Source organism: Delphinus delphis, chromosome 19 (assembly GCF_949987515.2).
Source record: "Delphinus delphis chromosome 19, mDelDel1.2, whole genome shotgun sequence".
NCBI classification, from domain to species: Eukaryota; Metazoa; Chordata; class Mammalia; order Artiodactyla; family Delphinidae; genus Delphinus; species Delphinus delphis.
In genome coordinates this window covers 11,310,688-11,338,091 of record NC_082701.1, presented here as the reverse complement: position 1 = coordinate 11,338,091, position 27,404 = coordinate 11,310,688, and the positions used below count along the sequence as shown (strand labels likewise).

General features: G+C 53.0%; 1 protein-coding gene across 8 annotated transcripts in view; it reads right to left on the bottom strand.

The window, feature by feature from the left end:
- ENDOV (endonuclease V) overlaps positions 1-27,404 on the bottom strand; it is an 85,114-nt gene that overhangs the window by 32,377 nt on the left and 25,333 nt on the right. For 2 of the 8 annotated variants that reach the window (XM_059997364.1, XM_059997368.1), the window contains one exon: positions 20,188-20,461. The exons of 1 other annotated variant lie outside the window; for it this stretch is intronic. In XM_059997364.1, the coding sequence (XP_059853347.1) occupies positions 20,196-20,461 (266 nt within the window). In that variant the 3' untranslated portion in view covers positions 20,188-20,195. Of the gene's footprint in view, positions 1-16,377; positions 16,481-17,731; positions 17,807-20,187; positions 20,462-26,512; positions 27,369-27,404 lie in introns of those variants that run through there. 5 more of the 8 variants (XM_059997365.1, XM_059997366.1, XM_059997367.1 and 2 more) reach the window with 5 other exon arrangements.

Below are 27,404 nucleotides of genomic sequence, written 5' to 3'. Positions count from 1 at the left end.
ACATCAGAGCTGGGGAGGGGGCCTGCCCAATAGCCAATACCAAGGCAGAGTACCAAGGCAGAGAGAGGTGAAGTGATTTCCCAAAGTGTGGAGGCCACACTGGGGCTTGGGGTGCAGAGTAACTGCCCGTTCCTCACCTCGCCTGCAGCCCTGCTCCCTACTGAGTGAATGCACTGCCCACAGCACACCTGGGCACAGGTCCCAGGTGGCCTGGGCTTGTCCTTCCCAAACAGCCCTGCTCTGCTCTCCTTTGCCACATCCCTGCTGACCCATCCTTGGCCAACACCTGGTTACCTCTCCTCTTTTGGGGTTCCCAGGCTGCTTTCCTGCTCTCAAGCAAGACAGCATCTCTAGATTCACATAACAAAAAGATGGGTGACGCGGGAGCCCTGGGCACTGAGAAGAACTTACTTCCCTGGCCCCTGGTGGACCAAGCTAGACTCTGGATGCACAAAGAGCTTTGGAACTGTTCCCTCCCAGGGGACAAAATTAATGACCAGGGGCCAAAGTAGCCTGCCTGGTTGGTGGGTCTCCCCCATGCCCCAACACACATGCCCACATGCACACTGGGTTAGCAGAGGGGACTTGGCCAGGACTCAGGACCTGGGGTTTGGTGGGGTGTAACTGAGCCGTCCATTGCCTGGGGTGGTACAGAGGGAGGGGATTTGGCCTCAGAGCAGGTGGCCACTCGCCCTATTGCCCCTGCAGGAGGAGCCCCAGTTGGGAGAGAGAAGCCCCTGCCAGGTTGAAGACCCTGGACCTGTTTTCTCCAGAGTTGCCCTTGGCGGGTGGTATCCACCTCCAGGCTGCACACGTGTGGCCAGGGCAAGGGTTGTACCCAATCTCAGCAGCTTCAGCCAACACACCACCTCTTTGTCTCCCACTCAAGCAAGTGCATAGTTATGCCTTTAATAACATCATTCTTACGTTTCTAATTTCTATGGAAGTGCTCATTCAAAAACTTGGGTATTTTAACTATCATCAGAAACAAGTTACTTTCTCCACCTCTCACACCTGTATTGGTACATCAGTCACTGACTTTAGGGGCCATGGAGCTGAGAACAGCAGCTCGCAGGGAGGCAGTCAGGCCTTGCTGCTGAGCTCGCTTGCGTGGGAGCCTGGGGCAGAGGGACACAGGCTCGGGATTTCAAAGCTGGAGAGTGTCTCTAAAGCCATTGACTCCAACGGCCCATCAGGTGTACGAAAATGTTCTCAGCTTGCACATTTCTAGTGATGGGGAACTCACTATTCATAGAGAGTCTGCCCCATTTTCAGACAGCTCCAGCTGGGAGTTTCCTTTTTTTCTTTTCTACCTTTTCTATTTCTTTTCTGTAGTGCCCAGTTCCTTATACTGAGCTGCAGCATCCACCCACCTGTCTGCACACAGGGAGACAGCCCTCATGCCCCCTGGGTCTGCCTTCATGTCTCTCCTGCAGCACCTGGCTGACCTGCTCTATGGTCACACTCCTCCCACCCCAGAAGCCCCCCAGGGAGCAGCATAGGAGTGTAGACCAACCCCTGGAGGGTCCAGGGAATGTATCACCCCATCCCCATCCTTGCTCCAGGAAGCTGGGGCTTGTGCATCAGCTGTGGGCCCCCAGGGTAGAAGCAGCACAATTCAAGGAGTCCCAACCTGCTCCATCTCCTTGTCTGCTCCCCATAAGGCTCCCAGCGAGTGGGCCTGTCCGCAGCAGCCCCCTCTCTGCAGACCTCCAAGGAGCACAAAGCCACATGGGCTCTGGGAAGTTAACTACTTGCTGCAATGAGGAAATAAGAGAGAATAAAAGTGGTGGCTGGGGGGAAGTTACAAAGGTTCTGGAATTCTTTGAAAGGCCTGTGGTTCTGAGCTCAGGGCTTGGCTTCTTTGTAGGAACCAGATGCCCTTCGGAAGAGGCTGGAATGCTCAGCCCAGCCAACGAGGGGCCGTCCCTGGGATGGAGTCAGCCAGCACTGCTGCCTTGACCTTAGCAGAACTGCTAAGGAGAATGGGAAAGGAGATTCTTTCCCATTCACAGCCGGTGGTGCCCATCGGCTAGCTTTGCCAGGGGCCCAGACCCTCACGACTCTCCACAGTCCACCTCTGGAGGTGCCCCGGCAGTGCTGCTATCCTCCAGGGGCCATTGACATCCACACTGTGCATCATGCTCTGTGCTTAACTCATTCCTACGCTTCATCTCACGTCATCCCAATGGCCACCCTGATGATAACACTGATTTTGCAGATGAGGAGCTGGTGGGGAGGCCGGGTGACCTGCTGAGCTCATGAGTGGCAGGGCGGGCGATCAGACTGCAAAGCCCCTGTCTTTCCACACTAGCTATCAGGTTCCGAGTTCATCTGCAGGGGTCAGCAGCTGGCAGGCCACCTCCTCACAGAGGACCTAGTCCCAATCTGAGCCCGTGAATCTCTGGCCAGACCTGCTCTTCCCTCGCACTTTGCTGCTCTGTCATCCTTGACCCCTCAGGTTCTCACGCACCCACATGTGATGCACGTGGTAAGTCCCTGTGGCCTCAGGTTCCCGAGATGCCCCTCCTCACGGAAGCAGAGCCTCCCTCCTCTCCTGACATTCAAATAAATTGTTTCTAACAGTCTGATCCTTAAAAACTGAAAATCCTTTCATTTCTTGGTTTCCCCATGAAGCACACTTGCATTTCCTGAGACTCACATGGTCACTCAAGGAAGTGGACGGTGGTCTTTAGGGCCATGGTTTTCCCCAGCATAGGAAGACAGGGTGGGACCAGCTGGTCTCTGCAGTCCCTTTGGGCTCTCCCTCGAGCCTAGGAGGCAACCTCCCCAATCCGTGGGGACCAGCAAGGCCCTCTGTGCAGGACGTCTGACCTACCTGCTCCTAGACCCTTGCTCACACAGGACCCCTCTGCCCCCTGCCCCACCAGCAGTCCAGCAGCCATGGGATCTGCCCTCACCAGACTTCTCAATGTTAACTGCCCTCTCAGGGTCCCTGTTCAGGCTACATGAGTTCATATTTCTGATCATTGTTGGTGGACCTGGGTCACATTTTCTCCCCAGGATCTCTTAGCTACCATATAAATCAGGGTGCATGTAGGTACTTGGGGTGGGGTCCACAGGCCCTGAGCCCACTGTCATGACCTGGACTCATCAGTCTCCCTTTGGGGACAGGGGCAGAGAAGTATATTAAGGAAATGAAGAACCACAACGGACCCTTTAGAAAAACGTACACACAGGAGATCAGCCAAGATGGCGGAGTAGAAGGACCCTGAGCTCACCTCTTACAAGCACATCAAAATCACAACTATTTGCAGAACAATCATCAGTGAAAAAGACCTACCAGAAAAGATCTTCTACAAATAAAGACATAAAGAAGGAACCTCAACGAGATGGGTAGGAGGGGCAGACGCTCAATAAAGTCAAGTCCCATAACCCTGGGTGGGCAACCCACAAACTGGAGAATAATTATGTTGCAGAGGTTCCCCGACAGGAGTGAGAGGTCTGAGCCCCACATCAGGCTCCCCAGCCTGGACGTCCTGCACCAGGAAGATGAGCCCCCAGAACCATTGGCTTTGAAAGCCAGCAGGGCTTAATTTCAGGAGTCCCATAGGACTGGGGGGAGAAAGAGACTTCACTCTTAAACGGTGCGCACAAAATCTCACATGCTCCAGGACCCAGGGAAGAAGCAGTAATTTGATAGGAGCCTGGGCCAGACCTGCTAGTCTTGGAGAGTCTCTTGGAGAGGTGAGGGTCGGGGGGTGGCTCACCCTGGGGACATAGACTCTGGTGAGAGCCATTCTTGGGAGCTCCTTCTACCGCATGGACACTGGTGCTGGTAGGCACCATTGTGTGGGATCCTCCCTCTAGCTCATCAAGGCCAAGACCTGGCGCTACCTAACAACCTGTAGGCACCAGTGCTGAGATGCCTCAGGCCAAGGAACTAACTGACACAGCCCCACCCATCAGCAGACAAGCTGCCTAAAGACCTCTTGAGCCCACAGCCACCCCAGACACCGCCCTGCCCACCAGAGGGCCCAGGACCCAGCCCCACCCACCAGTGGGCAGGCACCAGACACAAGAAAACCACAATCCCACAGCCTATGGATACAGCCTGCCCACCAGCAGGCTAGACCCTGCCCTGGAAGCAGCTGGGTCCCAGTCCTGCCCACTATCAGGCCAACACAAGCTTCAGGACAGCCTGGACCCTGTACCCAACTGTTTCAAGAACCGCCCCTCTCCACCCCAACAGTGATGTGACACCAGCTCTGGGATCCCTGAGCCGAGCAACTAGACTCCGGGACCTGGCTCTGATCACTAGTACGCAGGCACTAAACCCAGGGTTAACACCTATCCTTCTCAAATTATTCCAAAAAATTGCAAAGGAAAAAACACTTCTGAACTCATTCTATGAGGCCAGCATCACCCTGATACCAAATAACAGACAAATATATCACAAAAAAAGAAAACTACAGGCCAATATTACTGGTGAACATAGATGTAAAAACTCTCAACAAAGTATTAGCAAACCAAATCCAACAATACATTATAAGGATCTTACACCATGATCAAGTGGGATTTATCCCAGGGATGCAAGATTTTTCAATATCAGCAAATCAATCAATATGATACACCACATTAACAAATTGAAGAATACAAACCATATGATCATCTAGAGAGATGCAGAAAAAGCTTTCTGACAAAATGCAACATGTATTTATGATTAAAAAAAAAAACTCCAGAAAGTGGGCATGGAGGGAACATACCTCAACATAATAAAGGCCATGTATGACAAACCCACAGCCAACATCATACTCAACAGTGAAAAGTTGAAAGCATTTCCTCTAAGATCAGGAACAAGACAAGGATGCCCACTCTCATCACTTTTTTGGGGGGCGGGTGGGGGGCAAGCCATGTGGCTTGTGGGATCTTAGTTCCCTGACCAGAGATTGAAGCTGGGCCCTCAGCAGTGAAAGCACAGAGTTCTAACTATTGGACCGCCAGGGAATTCCCTCTCATCATTTTTATTCAACATAGCATTGGAAGCCCTAGCCACAGCAATCAGAGAAGAAAAAGAAATAAAAGGAGTCCAAATTGGAAAGGAAGAAGTAAAACTGTCACTGTTTGCAGATGACATGATACTACATATAGAAAATCCTAAAGATGACACTAGAAAACTACTAGAGCTCATCAATGAATACAGTAAAATAGTAGAATACAAAATTTATATACAGAAATCTGTTGCATTTGTATACACTAACAATGAACTATTAGAAAAAGAAATTAAGAAAACAATTTCATTTACCATTGCATCAAAAAGAATAAGATACCTAGGGGACTTCCCTGGTGGCGCAGTGGTTAAGAATCTGCCTGCCAATGCAGGGGACACGGGTTCAATCCCTGGTCTGGGAAGACCCCACATGCTGTGGAGCAACTAAGCCTGTGTGCCACAACTACCGAGCCTGCGCTTTAGAGACTGTGAGCCACAACTACTGAGCCCTCGTGCCACAACTACTGAAGGCCACGTGCCTAGAGCCCGTGCTCTGCAACAAGACAAGACACTGCGATGAGAAGCCCGCGCACCACAACAAAGAGTAGCCCCCACTTGCCGCAACTAGAGAACGCCTGCACACAGGAATGAAGACCAAACGCAGCCAAAAATAAACAAACAAAAAAAAAGTATAAGATAGCTAGGAGTAAACTTACCTAAGGAGGTAAAAGACCTGTACTCAGAAAACTATAAGACACTGATGAAAGAAACTGAAAACAACACAGCCAGATGGAAAGATATACCGTGTTTTTGGATTGGAAGGATCAATATTGTTAAAATGATCATACTACCCAAGGCAATCTACAGATTCAATGCAATCGCCATCAAGTTACCAATGGCATTTTTCACAGAACTAGAAAAAACAATTTTAAAATTTGTATGGTAACACAAAAGATCCTAAATAACCAAAACAATCTTGAGAAAGAAGAAGAGAGATGGAGTCTCTGATTATTCTTCAGTATAATCTGAAGTCTCCCTGACTTCAGATTATACTACAAAGCTACAGTAATCAAAACAGAATGGTACTGGCATAAAAACAGCCATACAAATCAATGGAACAGGATAGAAAGCCCAGAAATAAACACTTATGGTCAATTAATCTATGACAAAGGAGATAGGAAAATACAATGGAGAAAAGACAGTCTCTTCAATAAGTGGTGCTGGGAAAACTGGACAGCTACATGTAAAAGAATAAAATTAGAACATTCTCTAACACCATATACAAAAATAAACTCAAAATGTATTACAGACCTAAATGTAAGACCAGAAACCATAAAACTCCTAGAGGAAAACATAGGCAGAACATTCTTTGACCTAAATTGTAGCAATATTTTTTTGGATCTGTCTCCTAAGGCAAAGGCAATAAAGGCAAAAATAAACAAATGGGACCTAATTTAACTTAAAAGCTTTTGCACAGCAAAGGAAATCATCAACAAAATGAAAAGACAATCTACTGAAGGGGAGAAATTATTTGCAAATGGTATGACCAATAAGAGGTTAATATCCAAAGTATACAGACAGCTTATACAACTCAACATCAAAAACACAAACAACCTGAATGAAAAATGGGCAGAAGGGACTTCCCTAGTGGTCCAGTGGTTAAGACTGCACTTCCACTGCAGGGGGCATGGGTTTGATCCCTGGTCAGGGTACTAAGATCCCACATGCCATGCGACGAAAAAAAAAAAAAAGGGCAGAAGACCCAAATAGACATTTTTCCAAAGAGCACATGCAGATGGCCAACAGACACATGACAAGATGTTCAACAGTGCTAATCATCAGGGAAATGCAAATCAAAACTGCAATGAGATATCATTTCACACCTGTCAGAATGGTTGTCATCAAAAAAGACACAAATAACAAACGTCGACGAGATGTGGAGAAAAGGGAACCCTCATACACTGTTGGTAGGAAAGTGAATTAGTGCAGCCACTGTGGAAAACAGTATGGAGGTCTCTCAGAAAACTAAAAATAGAACTACCATATGACCCAGCAATTCCACTCCTGGTATATAGCCAAAAAAAACCCAAAAACACTAATTCGAAAAGATATGTACACCCCAATATTCATAGCAGCATTATATATAATTGCCAAGACAAGACACGGAAGTAACCTAAGTGTCTATCAACAGATGAATGGATAAAGTAGACGTGGCATGTATATAAATGTATATGTATACTACTCAGCCATAAAAAAAGAATGAAATTTTGCCATTTGCAACAACATGGGTAGACCTGGAGGGCATTATGCCAAGTGAAGTGAGAAAGACAAATACTCTATGATATCACTTATATGTGGAATCTAAAAAATACAATAAACTAGTGAATATAACAAAAAAGAAGCAGACTCACAGATATAGAGAACAAACTAGGGACTTCCCTGGTGGTCCAGTGGCTAAGACTCCATGTTCCCAGTGGAGGGGGCCCAGGTTCAATCCCTGGTCAGGGAACTGGATCCCACATACTGCAACTAAAAGCCCGCATGCCGCAACTAAAGATCCCGCATGCCGCAACTAAAGATCCCGCATGCCACAACTAAAACATTCCACAACTAAAAGGCTCCACATGCTGCAACTAAGACCTGGCGCAGCCAAATAAATAAATAAATAATTTTTTTAAAAAGAGAGAGAGAGAACAAACTAGTGGTTACCTGTGGGTAGAGGGAAGGGGGAGGGGCAAACGTGGGGTAGGGGATTAAGAGGTACAAACTACTATGTACAAAATAAGCTACAAGGATATATTGTACAGCACAGGGAATATAGCCAATATTTGATAATAACTATAAATAGAGTATAACCTTTAAAAAATGTGAATCACTATATTGTACAACTGTAAATTATACAATATTGTACATCGACTATATTCCAGTTTTAAAAAAAGAGAAATAAAGAAAAACGTACATTCATGCATTCATTCACTTATCGAGGACCTGTTTCCTGAGCACCTACCATGAGCAAGTACTTGGGGCCAGGTGCCCGGTGGGTGGTCTGAGGGGCGGAAGAAGAAGGCTCAGCTCAGGCACCTGGGCCAGCTTCAGGCTTAGAAATACCGAAGGCAAATGGTGCCAGAGGATGGGGGAGGGGGAGGAGGGTGGGTGTGAGCGTGCATGCTTGTGTGCCTACAAGGCATTGCTAAGGAAGCCGTCTGTCTGCTGTTTGATTTCTGTGCTTCTCAATTCAGGCCAAGGTGGGGGGCCATCTGCTAAAGTGGACACAGAGAAAACATTTTCGCTATGTAGAAAATTGGCTTCTGAGGGGAGGCTGTGTGCTCAGCATAGAACCAGCCTGCAGAGGAGGTGCTAGAGGCAGCGGGCAGGGCTGGGTGCAGGGAGGGAGGGCTGGAGACACACCCCTGCTCCTGTCCCATCCTTGGGAGGCCTCAGGCCTGCCAGTGTCTCCAATGCATCAAGCCCCTGCCTAAAACTTCCACGTCTTTGCATGGGACTTGCATGGGAGGAGGGCTCCCCTCATTTTTGTGTGTGTGTGTGTGGTTTTTTTTTTTTTTTTTTGCGGTACGCGGGCCTCTCACTGTTGTGGCCTCTCCCGTTGCGGAGCACAGGCTCCGGACGCGCAGGCTCAGCAGCCATGGCTCACGGGCCCAGCCGCTCCGCGGCATGTGGGATCTTTCCGAACCGGGACACGAACCCGTGTACCCTGCATTGGCAGGCAGACTCTCAACCACTGCGCCACCAGGGAAGCCCTCCCTTCATTTTTAATACCTTCATTAAGATATAATTCACATACCATAAAATTTACTCATTTAAAGTGTACAGCTCAATGGCTTTTGGTATATTACTAGTTTTAAAAAATTGTGGTAAGTATATATAACATAAAATGTACCACTTTAACCATTTTTAAGTGTACAATTCATTGGTATTGATTATATTCATAATGTTGTGCAAGTATCACCACTATTTCTAAAACTTTTCTTCACCCCAAACAGAAACTCTGTACCCATTAAACATTAACCCCCTACCCCCTTCCCCAACCCCTGGTAACTCTAATCTACTTTCTGTCTCTCAAAATTTACCTATCCTAGGGACCTCATTTAAGTGAATCATTCAGTATTTGTCCTTTTGCGTCAGGTTTCTTTCACTTAGCATAATGTTTTCAAGGTTCCTCCATCTTGTAGCTTGTGTCAGAATGCCATTCCTTTATGGCTGAATAATATTCCACTGTATGGGTAGACCACATTTGTTTATCCATTCACCTGTTGATGGACACTTGAGTTGTTTCCACCTTTTTGTGAATAGTGTTGCTAAGAATATGGGTGTGCAAGTATCTGTTTTAGTCCTTACTTTCAATCCTTTTGTGTATATACCTAGGAGTAGAATCATATGGTAATTCTATGTATAGGTGTTGAGGAACTGTCACACAGTTTTCTACAGTGGCTGCACCATTTTACATTCCTACCAACAGCGTACTAGGTTCCAACGTCTCCAACCATATTTGTTATTTCTGCTGTTGCTGTTACTTGATGGTAGCCACCCTAATGAGTGTGAGGTGCTATCTTATGTGGGTTTGATTTGCATTTCCCTAATGATTAGTGATATCATGTGATATCACACAATGTTAGTGATATACTGATTATTTAAAATAAATAAATTTATTTATTGGCTGTGTTGGGTCTTCGTTGCTGCGCGCGGGCTTTCTCTAGTTGCAGTGAGCGGGGGCTACTCTTCGTTGCGGTGCGCGGGCTTCTCATTGCGGTGGCTTCTCTTTGCTGTAGAGCACAGGCTCTAGGCACGTGGGCTGCAGTAGCTGTGGCACGTGGGCTCAGTAGTTGTGGCTCGCGGGCTCTAGAGCACAGGCTCAGTAATTGTGGCACATGGGCTTAGCTGCTCCGCGGCATGTGGGATCTTCCTGGGCCAGGCCCTTGCATTGGCAGGTGGCTTCTTAACCACTGCGCCACCAGTGAAGTCCCTGATATACTGCTTTTCATGTGCTTATGGCTATTTGTGTATCTTCTTTTGCAAAATGTCCTTTTGAACCCTTTGTCCATTTTAAAATCGGGTGCTTGGTTTTTTGTTGTTGAGTTATAGAAGTTCTTTATATATTCTGGATATTAATCCCTTATTGGATATATAACTTGTGAATATTTTCTCCCATACTGTGGGTTGTCTCTTCACTCTCTCGATAGTACCCTTTGATACACAAAAGTTTTTTATTTTGATGAAGTCCAACTTAGCTATTTTTTGGTCAAAGCTGCCTCTGCACTGTGTTTTTGGTGTCATATCCAAGAAATAATTTGCTAGACTAAATCCTACTCATCTTTGATCCCCCGCCCGGTGTAAATTAGTCCTCCTTGCGATCCTGTCTCATTGCACCTGTGTTCCCTTGGCAGTGCCATCTGCACCCAGTTGGTCTGCACAGCTCCGAGTCTCCCCAACCCAGAACCCCAACGGGCAGAAGTCATGTCTGTTTCCTTCCTCCTAGAAGCTCCTTCTGGATTGAACATTCTTGGCTCTGGGCTTTACTCTTCAGAATTCTGGTTCTCTAAGAATCACAGAATGTTAGCGCAGATGTAGAAAGAAGAAAAAAACCAGAAACGCTCTTTGAAATAAGAGCCAACTGCTTTCATGCACCAGGGGAGCTGGTACATGTCACAGGCTGGCTTGACTCAGTTTAGGAAAATACACCAATGGCTTTTGTTAGTCTGGAAGGGGAACTCACCCTCTCCCCTGCCTGCAGGGGTCGAGGCAGGAAGCAAAAGGTGAAGGGAGCTGCTTGCACAGCAGCAAAAGGGACTGTGGTTTTCACAGACATCCTGGGAGAGAAGAGGTGAGAATCTGCAGAACAGAGAACTGGGGAGAGAAAAGACGTGACGGGGTGGAGAAAGACCAAAGGGGGAAAGCCCAGTTGGCCAGAAATGCCTGTGTTGTCATCTGTAACGAGTTGCTCCGTCACCCCAAACACCGGTGAACGTCTGCTCCCAGAAGGGCCCATGTGAACGATGCTTTGCACAAACCAAGTTGGGTGGTGTCCAGTGTAGACCCCTCCCGCCATCGAGTGTGCAGCAGAAGCAGGGAACGTGAAGGCAGGTGACCCAGAGAAACGTGGGGTTCCTCATGGGACTCTGGGTTTTCCACTTTATATGGATGGGGGCTGTACTAGGGTAAGTAGTGTCCCCCCAGAATTCATATCCACCCAGAACCTGTGAATGTGACCTTATTTGGAAATAGGGTCTTTGCAGGTGTCATCAAGTTAGGATGCAATCTTACTGGATTAGAGGGGGCCCTAATTCAAAGACTGGGAAATCTGATCAAAGACACAGGGACACAGGGAGAAGGTCATGTGAAGACAGAGCAGAGACTGGATGATGTGTCTACTAGCCAAGGATGCCAAGGATCGCCAGCAGCCACCAGAAGCTGGGGAGGGGCCTGGAACAGATTCTCTCTCCGAGCCTCCAGAAGGAACAAACCTGCTGACACCGTGATTTCAGACTTCTGGCCTCCAGACTGTGAGGGAATACATTTCTATTGTTTGACGCTCCCCTGTCTGTGGTATCCTATTATGGCAGCCCAAGAAATGAATGGAGGGGCTAACGTCCTTCTGTTTTAAGAGCAAAGGAATGGGAGGCCCCAAGGCTGGAGGGCTGGGAACATCAGTGGCCGACCCTGGCTAGCGTGGGGTCCTTGCCTCCAGCAGAAAGAGCCAGACTGGCTTCGGGCAGAGCCTCCGAGCTCCAGTTTCTCTGCTCTTTAGGGCTCAGGGTCACCAGACTGTTGGCTCCTTGGCAACTGGCAGTAGAAAGGGGAGGCTGAGAAGCCGTCTGGTCGAAACTGCCTCTGCACGTCACACACCCACCACAGCCAGCTTGGGTCTCTTAAGTGCTGCAGCAGAAACAGCAGCGCAGAGTGGGGTCACCAACCCCGGAAAACGCCCGAGTGCTTTGGGAGGACAAGAGCTGCCCCTGAGAACCATCCCCTGCCCCCAGTAGTGTGACACCCTGGCGTGTGACCAGACTCTCCCTGTTGTGGATTTGGTGGCGGCCTGGGGAGAGGAGCAAGAGATGAGGAGGGACCAGAGGATGGAGGACTCACTTAGCAGAAGGGAAGGCGATGGTGAGAGCCCAAAGCAAGATAAAGGGACAGAGAGTGAGGTGGGGCAGGGAAGGGTTCCTGGGCAGATGGACCAGGCAGAGGGCCTGAAGGGGCAGCAACATGGCAGGAAAGCACAGAGCTGGAGGCGGGCAGGGGTTGGGGGGCTGGTCAGGTCACACAGGGGCTTGAGAAGGAGAAAAACACCTGGCCTCGGTGTTGTGCTGACAATTGCATGGCTCAACAGTGTCACTGTCGGGACTTCCCTGGTGGTCCAGTGGTAAAGAATCAGCCTTACAATGCAGGGGATGCAGGTTCGATCCCTGGTCAGGGAACTAAATGTCACATGCTGCAGGGCAACTAAGCCCTTACATCACAACTACTGAGCCAGCGCGCCTAAAATAGAGAGCCTGCGCGCTGCAAACTACAGAGCCCACACACTCTGGAACCTGCGCGCCACAACTACAGAGCCCACAAGCCCGGGGGCCTGCGCGTCACAACTAGAGAAGAGAAAACCCGCATGCCACAACTAGAGAGAAGCCCATGCACAGCACCGGAGATCCCGTGTGCTGCAACTAACACCCGACGCAGCCAGAAATAAATTAAATAAATAAATAAATCTTTTAAAAAGAAAACAACCAACCAATGTCACTGTCATCAGACACAGCCACTCTGTGACTGAGATGGATGGAGACAGAGACAAGAGGCCTCTGCAGTCATATCTGAACACAGAACGTGGACACTGTCCAGACCTAAAATGGGCCCTGGTCCTTGCGGACTGGCGTGGGTTTATCAATTTCAGCCTAAGCTTTGCTCTGTTCTCCTGCCTTCTAGACACAAATTATTAAGATATCTGATTGTGGCATCAACCCTGCTTCCCGACAGCCTCCACCCCAGCCCCAGTTTCCCCAGCACAAGCCCGTCTCCAGAGTCCTTCCTAACACCTCCTACGGACACCCCCCCCCCAGCTCCCCACGGTGTGCTGTTGCCCTCACTCCATTTCACTGCAGTTGTGTTCCTGGGGGTCCTTGAATGGAAGGTAACTGATACTTCATACACCATGGAAAGAACTGTGGGTTTTACTCTGAATCATACGGGAAGCCACTGGATGGTTTTAAGCAGAGAAGTGTGCCGCAATTTTCGAAAGAAATGTTCTGGAAGACCCATCAGGAGGCTCTGTCTGGAGCGCATCTGGAGCAGAGTTCCCTGTGGCTACTCAGTGGGGGAGGTCGCCCCTTCTGCCTCCAGTGCAGGAAGGAGGGAGGATGAGAGCACACGGATGGCCTTTGTGTCCCAGAACCACTTTCTAAGGGGCTTCTGAGATAAGAATTCAGCTGCAGCGAGCTACACAGGGCTGTTTGCATCAGCTCTAGGCAGCCAGGGAGACAAGCATCCTAGTGGACAGTGCAGAGGCGCCTACCCACCCCCTTTCTGAGCAGAGGGGCCACCACATTCAAGACACCCTTTAAGACAGCGTTTGTGGAGGGAATTCCCCGGCGGTCCATCGGTTAAGACTCCACGCTTTCACTGTCAAGGGCCTGGGTTGATCCCTGGTCGGGGAACTAAAGAGCGGCCAAAGGAAAAAAAAAAAAGAGTTTGTGGAAAAGACAAAATCAATCCACACCTGCAGGTACCAAGGAGCCAAGGACATAAAGTCCTACACAGATGTCTGATGTTTCGGTCTGGATGGATGGTGACGTCATTCTCATAACCCTGTGTGTGCTCAGCCAGGAGGGCTAAGGGGTCAGACTTGTGAATAACTGGCCCCCAGGTTAGGAAGGGAGCTCAGATGAGGAGGTGTATCTGCCTCCCCTGCACCAGTGCATATACACATTGCTTCCAAATTGTGCCCGGGAGGGTGGGCTAGCTGGGGGGCTTCTTCCAAGGTGCCAGGCTACAATGTGTCCCCTTGTCTGGTGAAACCGTGTGTTGTGTGTGTGTGTGGGGGGGGGGGGGTCCTCCTTTGGTTATTGGTCCAACAGCATGCCCAGTGGTCCCCAGGGAGGGCAGAGGCAAAGTGTTTGTATTGGGCCCCTTGCTGCCTCCCCATCTGACCTGGCTGCTTCTCCTATTTCTCCCAGGACCCTCTCATGCCTGGAAGGTGGAGCCCTCTGTTAGGCCTGCTTGCTTGAATTTCCCTCCCTCACCTGGATTGGTGGGTTCTTCAAGCCTCATCTTGACCCTGTCTCCCACCGCAGCGCCCCTAACCTAGAAGAAGGTGGAGAAAACTTGAGACTGTAGAAACAAACATGGAGCATGGAGAGCTTGCTGTCACCCCCAGGACAACCTCTGCATTTGGAAGGTGGGGTTCTGGGAACTAGAAGCTACACTGGTTATCAGCTGCATCAGTGCACCTGTGTGTGCCCTTGAGTGTTGTGTGTGTGTTGGGGGAGAAACTGAGATACTGGGGAGGGAAAAGCCTTCAATCAAATCAGGAGCCTCCATTCCCATTCACACATAAGGGTCTATGAGGCACTGCAGCGCATGCATAAATTCTATCTGAAAAAAAATGTGTATGCAATATATTGAGAAAAAAAGACTAGAAGAAAATATTCTGAAGTGTCAACAGTGGTTTATCTTGCGATGGGATCTAGGATTTTTATACTTTCGTGTTTTACACCAAACGTGTTGGTTATGTAATTTAAATTTTATTTATTTATATTTAAACCAAATTCTCCAGCCAACTGTGCTCTTCCCCAGTTGCAGTAACTTTCCTTTGAGTTCGATTTCTCGGTGAACCTAAAACAACGACTCCCTCTCAAGTTCACACTACTTCATACTCGTGCTTTCATTCCTCCTTCCTTAGCCTTGGACAATCGATGCGTTGGGCCGGGGGTCCCCGTCCTCAGAGAGTCTGCAGCCTAAGGGCATCCTCTCCCTACGACCCGCTCCTCCGCGAGGAATCGGGGTCGCAAGGGGCGGCGAGCATGTTCCGGGGTGGGTGGTGTCCGAGGGAGGCGGGGTAGCCCTCCGGGAGGCGTGGGTGTCGGCCTTGGCTCCTCAACTTCCGGGACAGTGGGTGTAAAATGTTCGGACAACGTTAAAAGGGTCGACTGGGCTTTCTGCGGTCTCCTGCTCCCGAACCCTCCTGAGAGGGCACCCTGGGGAGGAGGATGCCCGTGACCCCTAGCGCGGGAACGGCGGGACCCAGACCACACGTAGACCTGGGTTCCGAGGCCCGGAGGCCACACTCTGGGACAGAACCTCGGGACCCAGACGCCGGGCGGGGTTGCCACGACAACGCCCTCAGGCGCGCGACGATTGGCGGAGCGCAGAGGCGGCGCCCGGGAGGTGCTCCCGCGAGAGCTCGGCGTCACGGCTTTCGGTCGGCGCGGGACGAGGGCGCGAGGGAGCGTGGGGCAGGGCTACCGGCCTAAGCTGCCACCTGGACTCTACTGCCGCGTACCGTGTGGTAGCCGACCCTGCTGGCTGTGCCACCGAAATGTGCCCAGAACAGGAACCTTCTCCCTCCTCCGCTGCGACCACCCTGGTCTGGGCCCCCTTTCGTCGCCTAGAATACTGTCCAACCTCTCGCCGGGTCTCTCAGCTGCGCCCTTCAGTCCGTGTCATCTTGTGGTGCCCTGCTTCTCAAGAGAGTCAAGGCCCTGCCCCGTTTGCCAGCCCCTCCCTGCTCCCCCACTTCAGCTTCGCTGACTGCTTTACTCTTGACTGACCTTGCTCCATACCCCGCCCCTTCCCCCACCCCACCTTTGGACTTGCTGGTCCTTCTGCCTGGGACACGCCTCCCCAAGACGTTAGCAGGATGCTCGCCTTTTTAGTGAGGTGACCCACCTGCTTAAAGTTACACCCCACAGTCCCCATACTCCCTGCCCTGATTTTTCTCCGTAGGTCTTGTCACCATCTAACAGAGTTAATAATGTACTTATATGTTGTCTGAAAGCTCCATGGCCAAGAGTTCGTCTTGTTAGACCAGAGCAGGTACTCAGTGTTGTAGACTGAGCAGGTGGAAGAGGGGTCTTCTTTTCCTTCCCAAGAAGGGTGGTGAATCCCTTGGGTCACCCTCTCTGGAAGGAGAACCGGCCAGGACTGGCTGACTGCCCACATGCCAAGTGCCTTACTTTCGATATCTCACTCCCAGAGTAGCCTCCCATTCCTGCGGGAGGCCCAAGGCGTCTCAGGGAGCCCTATCCTCCAAACACCATCATCCTCAGCTCAGAATCCTCTGGGCTCCAGATGTCGCTGGCTGGTGCCAGCAGCCCCTCCTACGTGCCTGGCACTCTGCTTGGTGCTGCCCTCAAGGCTCTCAGTCTAGTGGGAGGGAAAGAGGAGAGTGATTACCACCACGCGTAGGGCAGTGCTGAGGCCGGGCGTGTGAGGCACAGCGTAAGGAGGGTGGGCTCAGCGTCCAGAGTGGGGCCTCTGGAGTTCCTCCTGGTGGTCCCCGGAGGCCTTTCTGGCGTGAAGTGTGCACTGTGGACGACAATCACTGGTTGTCTACTCTGTGCTGATGCGATTCCTGGGATCCAGCTCTTTGTGGCTGAGAAGGCTGTGCTCTTCCCAGGGCCCAATGCTGCTTCTCAAGCGGGAAGCCAGACAAGCATCCAGGGCTGCCCAGAATTGCATCCAAGTGTGCAGACAACTGGCTTCCCTGTGGGTGTGGGCACTGGGAGAGGAGCTCTTTGCATGGTGTGTGGCTGGGTGAGCCAGGGCAGCCATATGCCGCCAGCCTTGTGGGGAGCAGGGCACAGGCCACCCTGGCAGCCAGATGCTCCTGGGCCGGTCTGTGGCTCAAAGGCATTTCCTTCAGGAGAGGAGCCACCTGGCTCCTCTCCACCTGCCCTCCTGCTCCTGCCTCCCTCTCAGCTCCAAAGTCTAGGGTTCCAGGGTTGTGTCAGCACGGGGCCATGCTGCACTGTCCTTCTGGCCTGGAACGGACATCTGGTCTGCCTCAGCCCCCGCAGCCATGGCATCTGTGGCCCCATGGAACGCAGTGGCAAGGAGGAGAGCCGGAACCAGGGGAAGGCCATACTCTACTGTGATCGCCAACTGGCCGAGCATTCCTGGCATGACCCACCTGGCATTGCCCTTTCCACTGAGGCTTACTGAGGGCAACCCCTGAGGGCTCTCCTTGTCAGGGATCCTTCTGCCAGGCGGTGTCCGCTCAGGCTGAGGGAGGTAGGGAGGGACACTGGTTACAACTGATGATGCCAGGCCAGTGGGATCTTGAACCCGCAAATAGTAGGAGAGGAGGGCAGCCCCTGCCCCTTGCCCATGATGCGTCCTCCAGCTGGCAGAGGCATCCAGCCTGCTCTGCAGGAGTTGGGTCTACAGCCTGAGAGAGGGCTTCATTTTACAGATGGGAAAACTGAGGCTCTCAGAGGGGAAGGAAGCAAATGTGTGCTCAGTGGGCTTTATCTTGTTTGCAGGGCTGAGGTCGGCGTCATTAGCTCCGTTTTACAGAGGAGGAACTGGGGATTGGAGAAGTGAAGTGCTGTTTGCCAGTTGTCCCGGTAAGCCCCTTATCTGGCCCGGGATGGCACGGATCTGAGAAGGAGCCAGGGCAGTGCCAACGCTTGCTTGTTTTGCCACGAGATGGAAAAGTGAGCCCAAAGATGCAAGGCTGAGGGAAGGGAGACCCAGGATCAAGGTGACCCTCCTGCAGGAAGCAAGAAGTCCTGAGGCCCAGCTGGGTTGGGAAGTTCGGAATGAGGACGCCAAGTGCAGCAATGTGGGTCCTCACTGTGGTGGGTGCCCTGCCCCTCCCTGGTGGATGGAGTTGCACTTGGTCACTAGATCCTGAAGAAATGAGAAAATGGCATCTTTGGCTTCTACCTGGGGTTCAGACGAAACCATCAGGGTGACCCCTGCCTTCCTCTGCAGGCTCTCCCCTGCCGAGCCTTCCCTCACAGGCCCTTCCCTTCCTTTACATCAACCATGGGAACCTATGCCCGAGAGACATGGCACCCCAGGCCTGATGCCATTCCAGACGCAGAGGGGAGCCCCCACCTTCACCACCGTATCATCCATCGTTGTCAACAGTGACATGACTCGGTCACACCCCTTCAAGGGCTGGGCGAGTCCAGTTGGGGGCAAAAGGAGCAGCCTGTGCCAGGTGACTGTGACAGAACAGATGGCCGAGGGGCACAAGACGGGTACAGACGTCCCCAGGTCCCTCCACAGGGGCCAGGGAGGAAGGGGCTGGTTCCAAGATGGGAGGGGGCACCCCAGGCCCAGTCACCCAGCAAGCTGCCCTGGAAGGGTCTGTCTGAAAGCCGGGTGCACACCGGGTGGTGGGGCAGGCTGCCTTGGGGGCCAGGGCCGGGGGGCCCTGGGAGCCAGGTTGAGCAACGGGATAGTGTCCATGGACTTTGAGCCCAAGGCTGAGGGAGCGCGACCCAGCTCGCGGAAGCAGCTTTTTAGTAAGTGTCTTGAGCTTTCTTAGAAGCAGGCTGAGTTTAAATTATAAATAAACAAACGAGAACTCTGCAGCAAGGCAAGGCGTGGGCTGGTAGGAAGACGGGAGAGACTGGAGGCAGAGACCTCACTTAGGAGCTAATATTCCCCCCTGAACTTGAACCCTCCTGTTCTCTCTCCCCACCCTGCCTCTGCCTCAGGGGCTCGTGGGCCTTCTGCTGAAGGCATCACCTGGGGTCTCAGGCTTCAGTGGCTGACCCTGGCTGGTCTGCAGGAAGAGGCCCAGCACGGACCCCCACGGTGGGGAGTCGGGAGGCCCACCTGGCTTACACCACCCAAGGCGTTCAAGCCCGAGTCTCCCTCGGACAAAAACAGGCCCCGGTGGACACTCATCCGTGTGGGAGGTGTCTTACCAAATGTTTGAAGGGGAAAAAAATCCCATTTTCTTAGCTTTTTTTTTTCCTTTCTATTTTTTGATTATTTTTCTAGATGACTTCATTTCCAAGAAGGGTGTAGGGGAGAGAAGGAGGACAGAGGGAGGGAGGACAGGGGCCCTGAGGAGGGATGGAGGGGGGAGAGTGGGTACCAGGCCCAGGGAAAAGCTGTGGGGAAAGTGGGGGCCACCTTGTCCTGACCGCGGTGCTTCCAGCCCAGGCTGTGTCCTCCTCCTGACCCCCACGGACCTCTTGGCCAGCTCCACTCCCACAAGTCCCTGGGGCAGAGTTCAGCTCTCATCCAGCCAGGATTAGCAGAAGAAGGGCTTCTAGGAGCTTCTCTCTGGGGCATGACCTCCCTGCCCCATGGACAGAGGTCTCCTTACCCCTTATACTGCTCAGAACCAGCAGGACACACTCTGGCTAGCTTAATGGCAAAGAAAGTCTCTGCTCAGTGGCCACACGCCCAGGAGCAAGGCCCCAACCACAAGGCCTCCACCACTGGGCACAGACCCAGCAGCCCACGCGTGACAGGGCACTGCTGCCCATAAGCCAGGACCTTCCACCCCCCCTCCCCCCCCCCCCCCCCGTTGCTAGAAAAGAGATGCGGGGGGATCTGCTTTCTGGTGTTGGCTGCTTCTGAGTCAGTCTGTTCAGGTGAACCTTGGTTGGTGGAGCCCAGGTCACATTCCCCCACTCTAACTGCAAGGGACTCAGAGAACACCAGCAAGGTAGCAGCCACCCCAGAACCCCTTTTAGTTCACAGAGCCCAAACTCCCAGCAGCTGCTGCGCTCTGAGGGAGAAACCATCCCAGGCCTCTCTCCCAGCCTCCAGTGGCTGCTGGCCATCTTTGGTGTTCCTTGGCTGGTGGGCACACCACTCCAGTCTCTGCCTCCAACTTCACACGGTCGTCTCTTGGGTCTAAGTCTCAAATCTCCCTCTGCTTTTCTCTTCTGACACCTGACACTGGATTTAGGACCCACTCTAATCCAGGATGATCTCATCTCAAGATCCTGAACTTGGTTATATCTGCAAAGACTCTATTCTAAGTATGGTCACGTTCTGAGGTTCTAGGATTCCATCTTTGGGCCCCCAGCCATTCAACCACTCCAAGAGGCATGAGAAATGGACACTGAGAAGGCGGCAAGGGAGAAGAGGAAGAGGTGAGGTGGAAAGGGACGTTTGGGCAGGAGAAACCAGCTGCCCGAGCCCAGCATCCATGGGGCTGTCGAATCTCCTTTTGCTACTCAAACCCCAAGTCAGCTTGTGGCTGCCCAGACAGAGCTTCCCACCACCTCCCGTATCCCCATCATTGTCTTTTCCCCAAGGCCAGGCATCATGAACACCCCATCTCCTTGAGGGCTCCCAGGCCCTCCTGCACCTCAGACCCCCAAGATCTCCAAGTCCAGGAGGCAGGAGAAGCTGCCCTGCCCCTCCTGCCCAAGGGGAAGGGTGGGTCCCACAATCCCTTCATCTTTTGACTTCCTACCTCCCAAAGTGCTTCCTTTTCTCTTCCCCAAATTCTCTGTTGGAGTTTGGGCCATTTCTTCTGATGGGGCTCATTCCCATCCTTGGCAGAAAATGCTCTCAGAGATGGAGAACCTTCAAGATGCAAGATGCATGGGTCAGAACCAGAATATAAAAACATCTGTGTGCACTCTGCAGTTTACACTGCCCTTTATCCTACACTGTCTCCTCGGATCCTCACTACTGCCTGTGAAGGAAATACTAATCCCATTTTACAGAAGAGGAGACTGAGGCTCTGAGAGGTTTAATGACTTGCCTGAGTTTACACAAACCTGAGACTCAAACCCGAAACGTCTAACTCCAGCTTTTAATGCTCTTCCCACCAACTCCAACACACTGGGCTCAACCCCATAAAGAATCCTGTCCATGTCACAGCTTCAATCTTCCTAGGAACAGGAAATTCACCACCTAACAAAACAGCGAATTCCACTGACAGTCCCAAGTATCAGGGAGTCTTCCTTCATTGAGGGAAAGCCCTTCCTTCTTCATGTAACTCACTCCCCCACCCCCCGCCTTGGCAATGGGCAATGCCCCTGCCCCAGTCTTCTCCAGGACACATCTCTCCATTTCTTACCCCTTTCTTGAAAAGTGGGGCTCTGGCCATCCCCTCCGGGTCACCCTCCCTAGAAGGGTTTCTGGCCTCTTGATGCCTAACCTACAACGTCAAGGACACAGGTCCTTGAGGCAGCTGCGAAGGGTGACTTTGGACAGGTGTCCCCTGGCACTGTGCCCGAGTCAGGCGGAACTAAGGTGAGGACTGTGCCCGCTCTGGAGGTGACAGTCTCTCTTCCCATGACCAGAGTCTGGGGGTGAGGCCCGGCCATCTGGCCACCTCAAGCTGGGGCCACCACGGACCGTCCCGGGCAGAGGTAGTCACTGTGCCACAGCACAGTGGCAATGTCACACGTTGGAAAAGAAGAAGAAAGGCAAGCACCAGCAAGCAGAGTGGCTGAGGAACAGCTGAGCTGAGTCACTGCAGCCAGGCGGGTGGAGGCGGCTGCAGGGGTGGGGTGGGGGCCTCCCAGGGACAGAGGAAGGAGGAGGGGACACCAGGCACCTGGCACCCTCCCCTGGGCTTCTGGAGCTGTGGAGGGTCAAGGCACCTAGCAGCAGGGTGCCCAGCGGGTCGAGCTGACCATCAGGGCTGTGCAGCCAGCTGGCCTCGGGCTCCATTCCCAGCTCAGCCACCAACTGGCCCACAGGCCTCCACCAGCCACGTAATCTTTTGAAGCCTCAGTCTCCACCTCTGTCTAGTGGGGTAATGGCTGCCTCCCCCGCTACTGGGCCGATTACTGAAGGCCACGGTGCCAAGTGCTCAGGGTGGCATCTGGCACACGAGGGGGGCGCTGAGCCAGGCCCCAGTGGCTCTGCTCATCATCATTATGAATGAGGAGCCTTTAGGTTTTCCCAGAGCAGGATTCTGGGGTTTGCCCAGTGGGCCTCCCCCACCCCTGCCCCAGGCCTTCCTGCTGCCCCATGGGTGCGTTTCCGAGGCTGTCGGTGCTCTTAGGCTGTTTCCTTGTCGACTTCCCCACACTTCCCCCCTCATGGGCCCCAGGTCCAGGTCCAGCAGGCTGGGCTTTGGGGTAGCCATGTCTGTATCAGGGCAGGGCTCCCACCTCAGCTGGCATCCTGCCGCCATCACCTGCCGGGACCCACACTGTGTGGTTCCCGCTGCCGCCAGGCAGGGCTGCAAAAGCCGGCGCTGAGTCCCACTCTGCAGAGTGATCAGCAGAGTGACCTCACCTGACACACAGCACTACCCCAACCTCTCTAGGAGCCACAGCAGACTGTGCTGGTGTGTCGCCCCCCACTCCCCTGCCACACAGGAGGTCCCTCAGATGGCAGGATGCCCCCATCCTGCTGAAGCTCAGGGTTTAGGAACTGGAAGGCATCCTGAAGACAATCCAAACTCATTCCCTCAGGCCCTGAGAGGAAAGGGACCTGCCCAAGGCCACACAGCCAGTGGTGACAGGGGGGTTGCTTCCAGGCTTCCCTTCCCCTCGGCGGTCCTGCTGGGATTTCCTTGCCCAGGAACCAGCACCACAGGCCTCACCCCAAACGGGGAGCCCATGCGATCCTAGCCCCTCCCTCCTGTGTGCTCGCCGCTCTCCCTAGGCAGGCGCCTGCCTCTCCCGCCCCCATGCCACCGCGGGAAGGGGTTCCTATGGCACCCCTTCCCCCGCACACACTTAGCTCACTGGCAGCCCATCTGCCCGGAGACAGTGAACAGCAGATGCCTCTATGTACAGCGGTGCCTGAAGCGCAGCGGCCCTGCGCCTGCCGGACGAGAGCATGCCAGCCAGGCACAGGGCTCACGTGACACTTGGCTGGGGCAGGGGTCCCTCATCCAAGGCTGGGCCAGGAGGGGGTCAGGCCACCCAGACAGCCTACCAGGGCTGGGGACCAGGGTGTCCAAGGCCGGAATCAGTGTCCTGCGGGGGAGTTGCTGGATGGGCAGCTCTCTAGCAGGCTGCACCCTTGGGGGACAGGCTTCTACAGCTCCCTGACTCCCTGGGGAAGGCCTAAAGTGAGGGGGTTGGTGGACTCCATGGACAGACCCCACAGGGTCAGCCACTGCACACAGCGCGTATGAAGGCTTGTGGAAGAGGGTTCAGAGCATCCAGCTCCTGTACAAGTGTGGGACCCTCGGCTGGGCCTCATGGGGCTCCTCATTCTGTCTTGGCCCCAGCCTCATCCCAGGCTCCCTCAGCAAGCTTCTCTCTCTCCTGAGTTCTTACAACCAATGGGGGTAGATGGCAGAGCAGGGTCAAGGGACCCTAGGGCTGGGCCTCCTGGGAGGTGGTCACAGTTCCTGGACCCACTGGCTCCTGGACTCACCTACTGTTTCCGGGATGCACGTGGCCAGTTGGCAAAGAGCCTCGTTTCCATGGCAGCAGCCTCAAGCCCTGGGTCCAGGAGGAGGGGCTGGCTGAGGACCCCAAGAGCTCGGCCTTTGTCTCTGCTCTGCCCTCCCCAGCCAAGGAACAGAGCTTTGTAGCCCGTGGGTGGCCAGCAGAGCACTGGAGGGCCAGCCCAGCCTGGGGGAGGGGAACTGCTGGGTGGTGGTGCACATACTTTTCCATCCTCTATAAAAACAGGAAAATAAATTGGCTAAGTCTGGAGCCCTATGGACTCTGGCTTGACATAAGCTAAATTTGTCTGATTCTGGAAAGAATTAGAACATTTCAATGATCTGCAAATGGGGCTGCTGGCTGCTGAGCCCTTATCTTGTTCATGGCCTCTAGCCCAGTGTCCCATGTGAGAGGTGAGGGGGAGAGAGGTGAAAGGGGTCTTAGGCTGGTGTGAGCCAGCCTGCCTGGGGCAGAGGGATGGACAGCTTGGCCTCTGAGGACCCCGTTAACTGAGACGGCAGAAGCCATGACAACCAAAGCTCACTTCCAAGCCCTGCAGCCTCCCTTTCTCCCCCGCCTTCACCCTTTGTTTTCCTCCCCTCCTCCCGGCGCCCCCGCGGTGCAGGCAAGCACAGGCACACGCAGGCACACACACGCACGCCCCCAGGCCGCCTCTGCTCCCCTCACATCTTGCGTTTGTTTTCCTTCAGCAGGGCTCCAATGGGGACACGCTGCACTCTCACAATTGGCAGCTCCCTCCGATCCCCCCCCCCGACGGAGGTGCCATATGTCAGTGTCATGAATAAGCATGAGGCGCTGTAGCTGGGGGGCTGGGAAGTGGCAGCTGCCAATCACCTGCCGAGCAGACATGGGGTGGAGGCTACCACAGGGTGGGGTGGGGGGGGTCACCACTACCAGAGGGGCAGGCCAGGTGGGGGGATGGTGTGGGCAGAGGCATGGGAAGAGGGTAGGATCAGAGCATGGTCACTGGTCCTCACCAGAGGGACCCACCTCCAGGTGACCAGTGTGCTTTCCTGAAAACAAGCAAAACCCAAATGGCATGGTGTGACCGTGTGGGGTAGCCCTGAACCCTGCCCCTCAGCTTTGTGTCTGCCTGTGGGCCCGCTGGCCAGCCCACACCAGCCCCTCCAGGATGCCCTTCTCCTCCCAGGCTGCGCCCGCACCCTGTGCCTCTCCCCAGCACGTGCTCCATCTGAGCCTCCCACTAGTGAGCTGGGGACCAAGGCTTCACCTGCAGGGAGAAGGAGGGGGATCCAAATTCAGCCAGCACCTGTGCTGGGCCAGGCATGTCTACACAGGGCCCCATTCGCTCTCACAACACTCCTGGGAACTGGGGGTTTTTAGCCCCATTTTACAGGTGAGAAAACAGGCTTAGAAAAGTTTGAAGAAACTGTCTCCAAGTCTTATGGCTCAGAGTCGGGTAGCTGGATTGTGCTCAGGTCTGCCAGTTGATTGCCAAAGGCTCCGAGCACTGGGACCAGGGTACTGTTCTGTCTGCGCTGCCCTGGGTGCCCTCCACCTGACTGCCACCCAGGACCTGGCCACTCCTCCTTCACCTCCCTGCCCTGCCCTCACCCCTTTAGAGTTTCCCCTTCCCTGAGGATACTCTTATCCATATTGGATCCTGTGGAGACCACGCAAGTCATGGACACCTGTCTGCACATTTGTCCTTCCCCAGCACTGTCCCACCCCCTGACCAGCAGTGACCAGTTCAGGCCTGACCCAGCAGGTGGCTGTGGAATGAATGAAAGAATGGACAGAGTCAGGCTGCAAGGCAAGAGCCATGTGCTGAGCACCCCAGTGTGACTGCAGAAGTGTGTCCCAGGGAGACGGAGGCCAGGCCCCGCCTACCCCACACCCTAGGCCTTTTTCCTCACTCCCAGCCCAGCCGGAGGCTGAGGCAGGCGATTGCGTGGATTGCATTAACCACTCCGGGTTAATTGGCTGTCCCTCACCACCAGCATGACAGATCTTGCTTGACATTTCTCTAGATAGTTAATTGACACCCAAGTAATTTGTCACAGAGACCTCGTTATATGCCAACTGGGTCCCCTAAGCCGTCAGCATCTGTGCCCCAGAAACAAGATTGGCAAGTTAATAATGGAGACTTAATCATGCCATTCCCTGCTGGTATGGGAAGAGAACTGCCCGGAGACAAGATGGGGCACTGCTGGGAAGAGACGGTGCTTTCTTAGGGCCTTGGGAACAGAGCATCCTCAGAGAGCCTGGAGTCCCCTCCCCTCAGTTTCCCCAACCAGGTGTGCCTTCTGCTGACAGTGGTCTGTCCACTGAGGAGCGCCCCTCCATGAGATGGGCTGCGGCTGACTCCACTCCCCGGCTCCAGGCTGGACACATGGCCTCCCCTCCCCTCCAGCCGCAGTGATAAAACTAAGCAGTGATCACAGTCCATCCAGAACCCAGGGCCTGGGGCTTGCGATGGAGCCTTTAGGGTAGAGGCTGCGCTTTGCCTGGGAACACCACAGGGGAGAAAGTAAGCCTGGGGCTGCTGCCAGCCATCTAGCACCCAGAGGGGAGCCCCCCTGGGAATGGCACAGAGGGAGAGGGTAGACGTGTGTTGCAGCCAGGCCACTCACAGCCAGCTCTACCCTGGAGTGAACTAACAAGGCCCTATTATTTGCTTAAGGTGGTTTAAGTTTGCTTCTGTCACATGTAATCTGGAGAGTTCTCAGCTCAAACACCTACAGGCTCTTACCTCAGGATTCAAGCCTGTCTGCAGAGCCCATGTGGGGTCTGCTTACAAGAGCGAGAAGGAGCCCTGAGCAGGAAGACAGCCTAGTGCAGAAAGGCGAGGCCTGTACAGAGGGGATCTGGGTTGAAGAGGAGGAAAGCTAGAGCCGAGGCCACCCAGCGTCTGGGGCTGGCACCCGAGGCCAACATGATGGCATTGAGTTCAGCACCGTGGACAGCGGTGGCCTTGCCCCACACAGCGCTGCAGGCCCAGAGGAGCGAACAGATTTCCCACCCACCTGGGAGACCCAGGACAATGTGGCTCATCTTGAGGCTATTGACAGACTCCTGAAAGATGTCGTGGTGCCCTTGTGCCTCAGAAATAAGGACTCTTCTGGGTACTTAAAAAAGCCCCTTTCCAGGGTCTCCCCAGTTTCTACGGTGGGGCTAGGGTGGGGCTGTAGTTCTCAAGCAGACGCTAGATGACGCACACCACTATAACAGGAGCAGGAGCAAAACGAGGGTGGAGAGAGGTCCCTGGAGACGGATGTGAATCAGGTATACAAGGCAACCAAGACAGGTGGGCATGGGAGGAGTGGCTCTGTATTAGTTATGTTTTGCTGCATAAAAATATTATTCCAGAACAAAGGTCTATTATCTCACAGTTTCTGAGGGATAGGAACCTGGAAGCAGACTGGCTAGCTGGTTCTGTCCCAGGGTCTCTCATGAGGTTGCAGTCAGATGACAGCCAGGGCTGGAGGGTGCACTTCCAAGATGGCTCCCTCACATGGTGACGGGCAGGTGGGCTCAGTTCTCTGCCACGTGGACTTCACAGAGCAGTTTACAACACAGCAGCTGACTTCTCTCAAAGTGAATGATGAGGGGGGAAGAGAGAGGGAGGGGCACCATCAAGACATAAGTCCCAATGTGTTTTAGGCCTAGTATCAGAAATGACACACCCTCACTTTTGCACCTCCACTGGTCATACAGACGGACCTTGTTCAGTGTGGTCATAGGGCTACACCAGCCCCAGGAGGCCATCTCGGAAGCTGGCTACCACAGGCTCCGAGAAAAAAATAAATTCAAGATGGCCTGATGCTTTGAATGTACCAAAAAGAGATTTATATTTCCATTGCAGGGTTTGGGAATAAGTAATGGATACACAGAAAATAAACCAAATCCAAAACATGAGGCAATTATCAAGTGCAGGAAAAACAAGAGGTTGTACAAAAAAGGAGATGTAATTACATTACATTACTCAGCCACGAACAGTACGTGCAAAGAAAGAATAACGCAGACATTGAATTCTGATTCAATGAAAATGAGAAGATGGGTGGAAGGAAAGTGTATGAGAGGCTATGTGAGAGGGAACAAACTCTCAACCTCCATGGCAGAAAGTCAATGGATAATTTCTAAATCTAAAAAAACAGAAAAACAAAAAAGAGAAAGGCAGC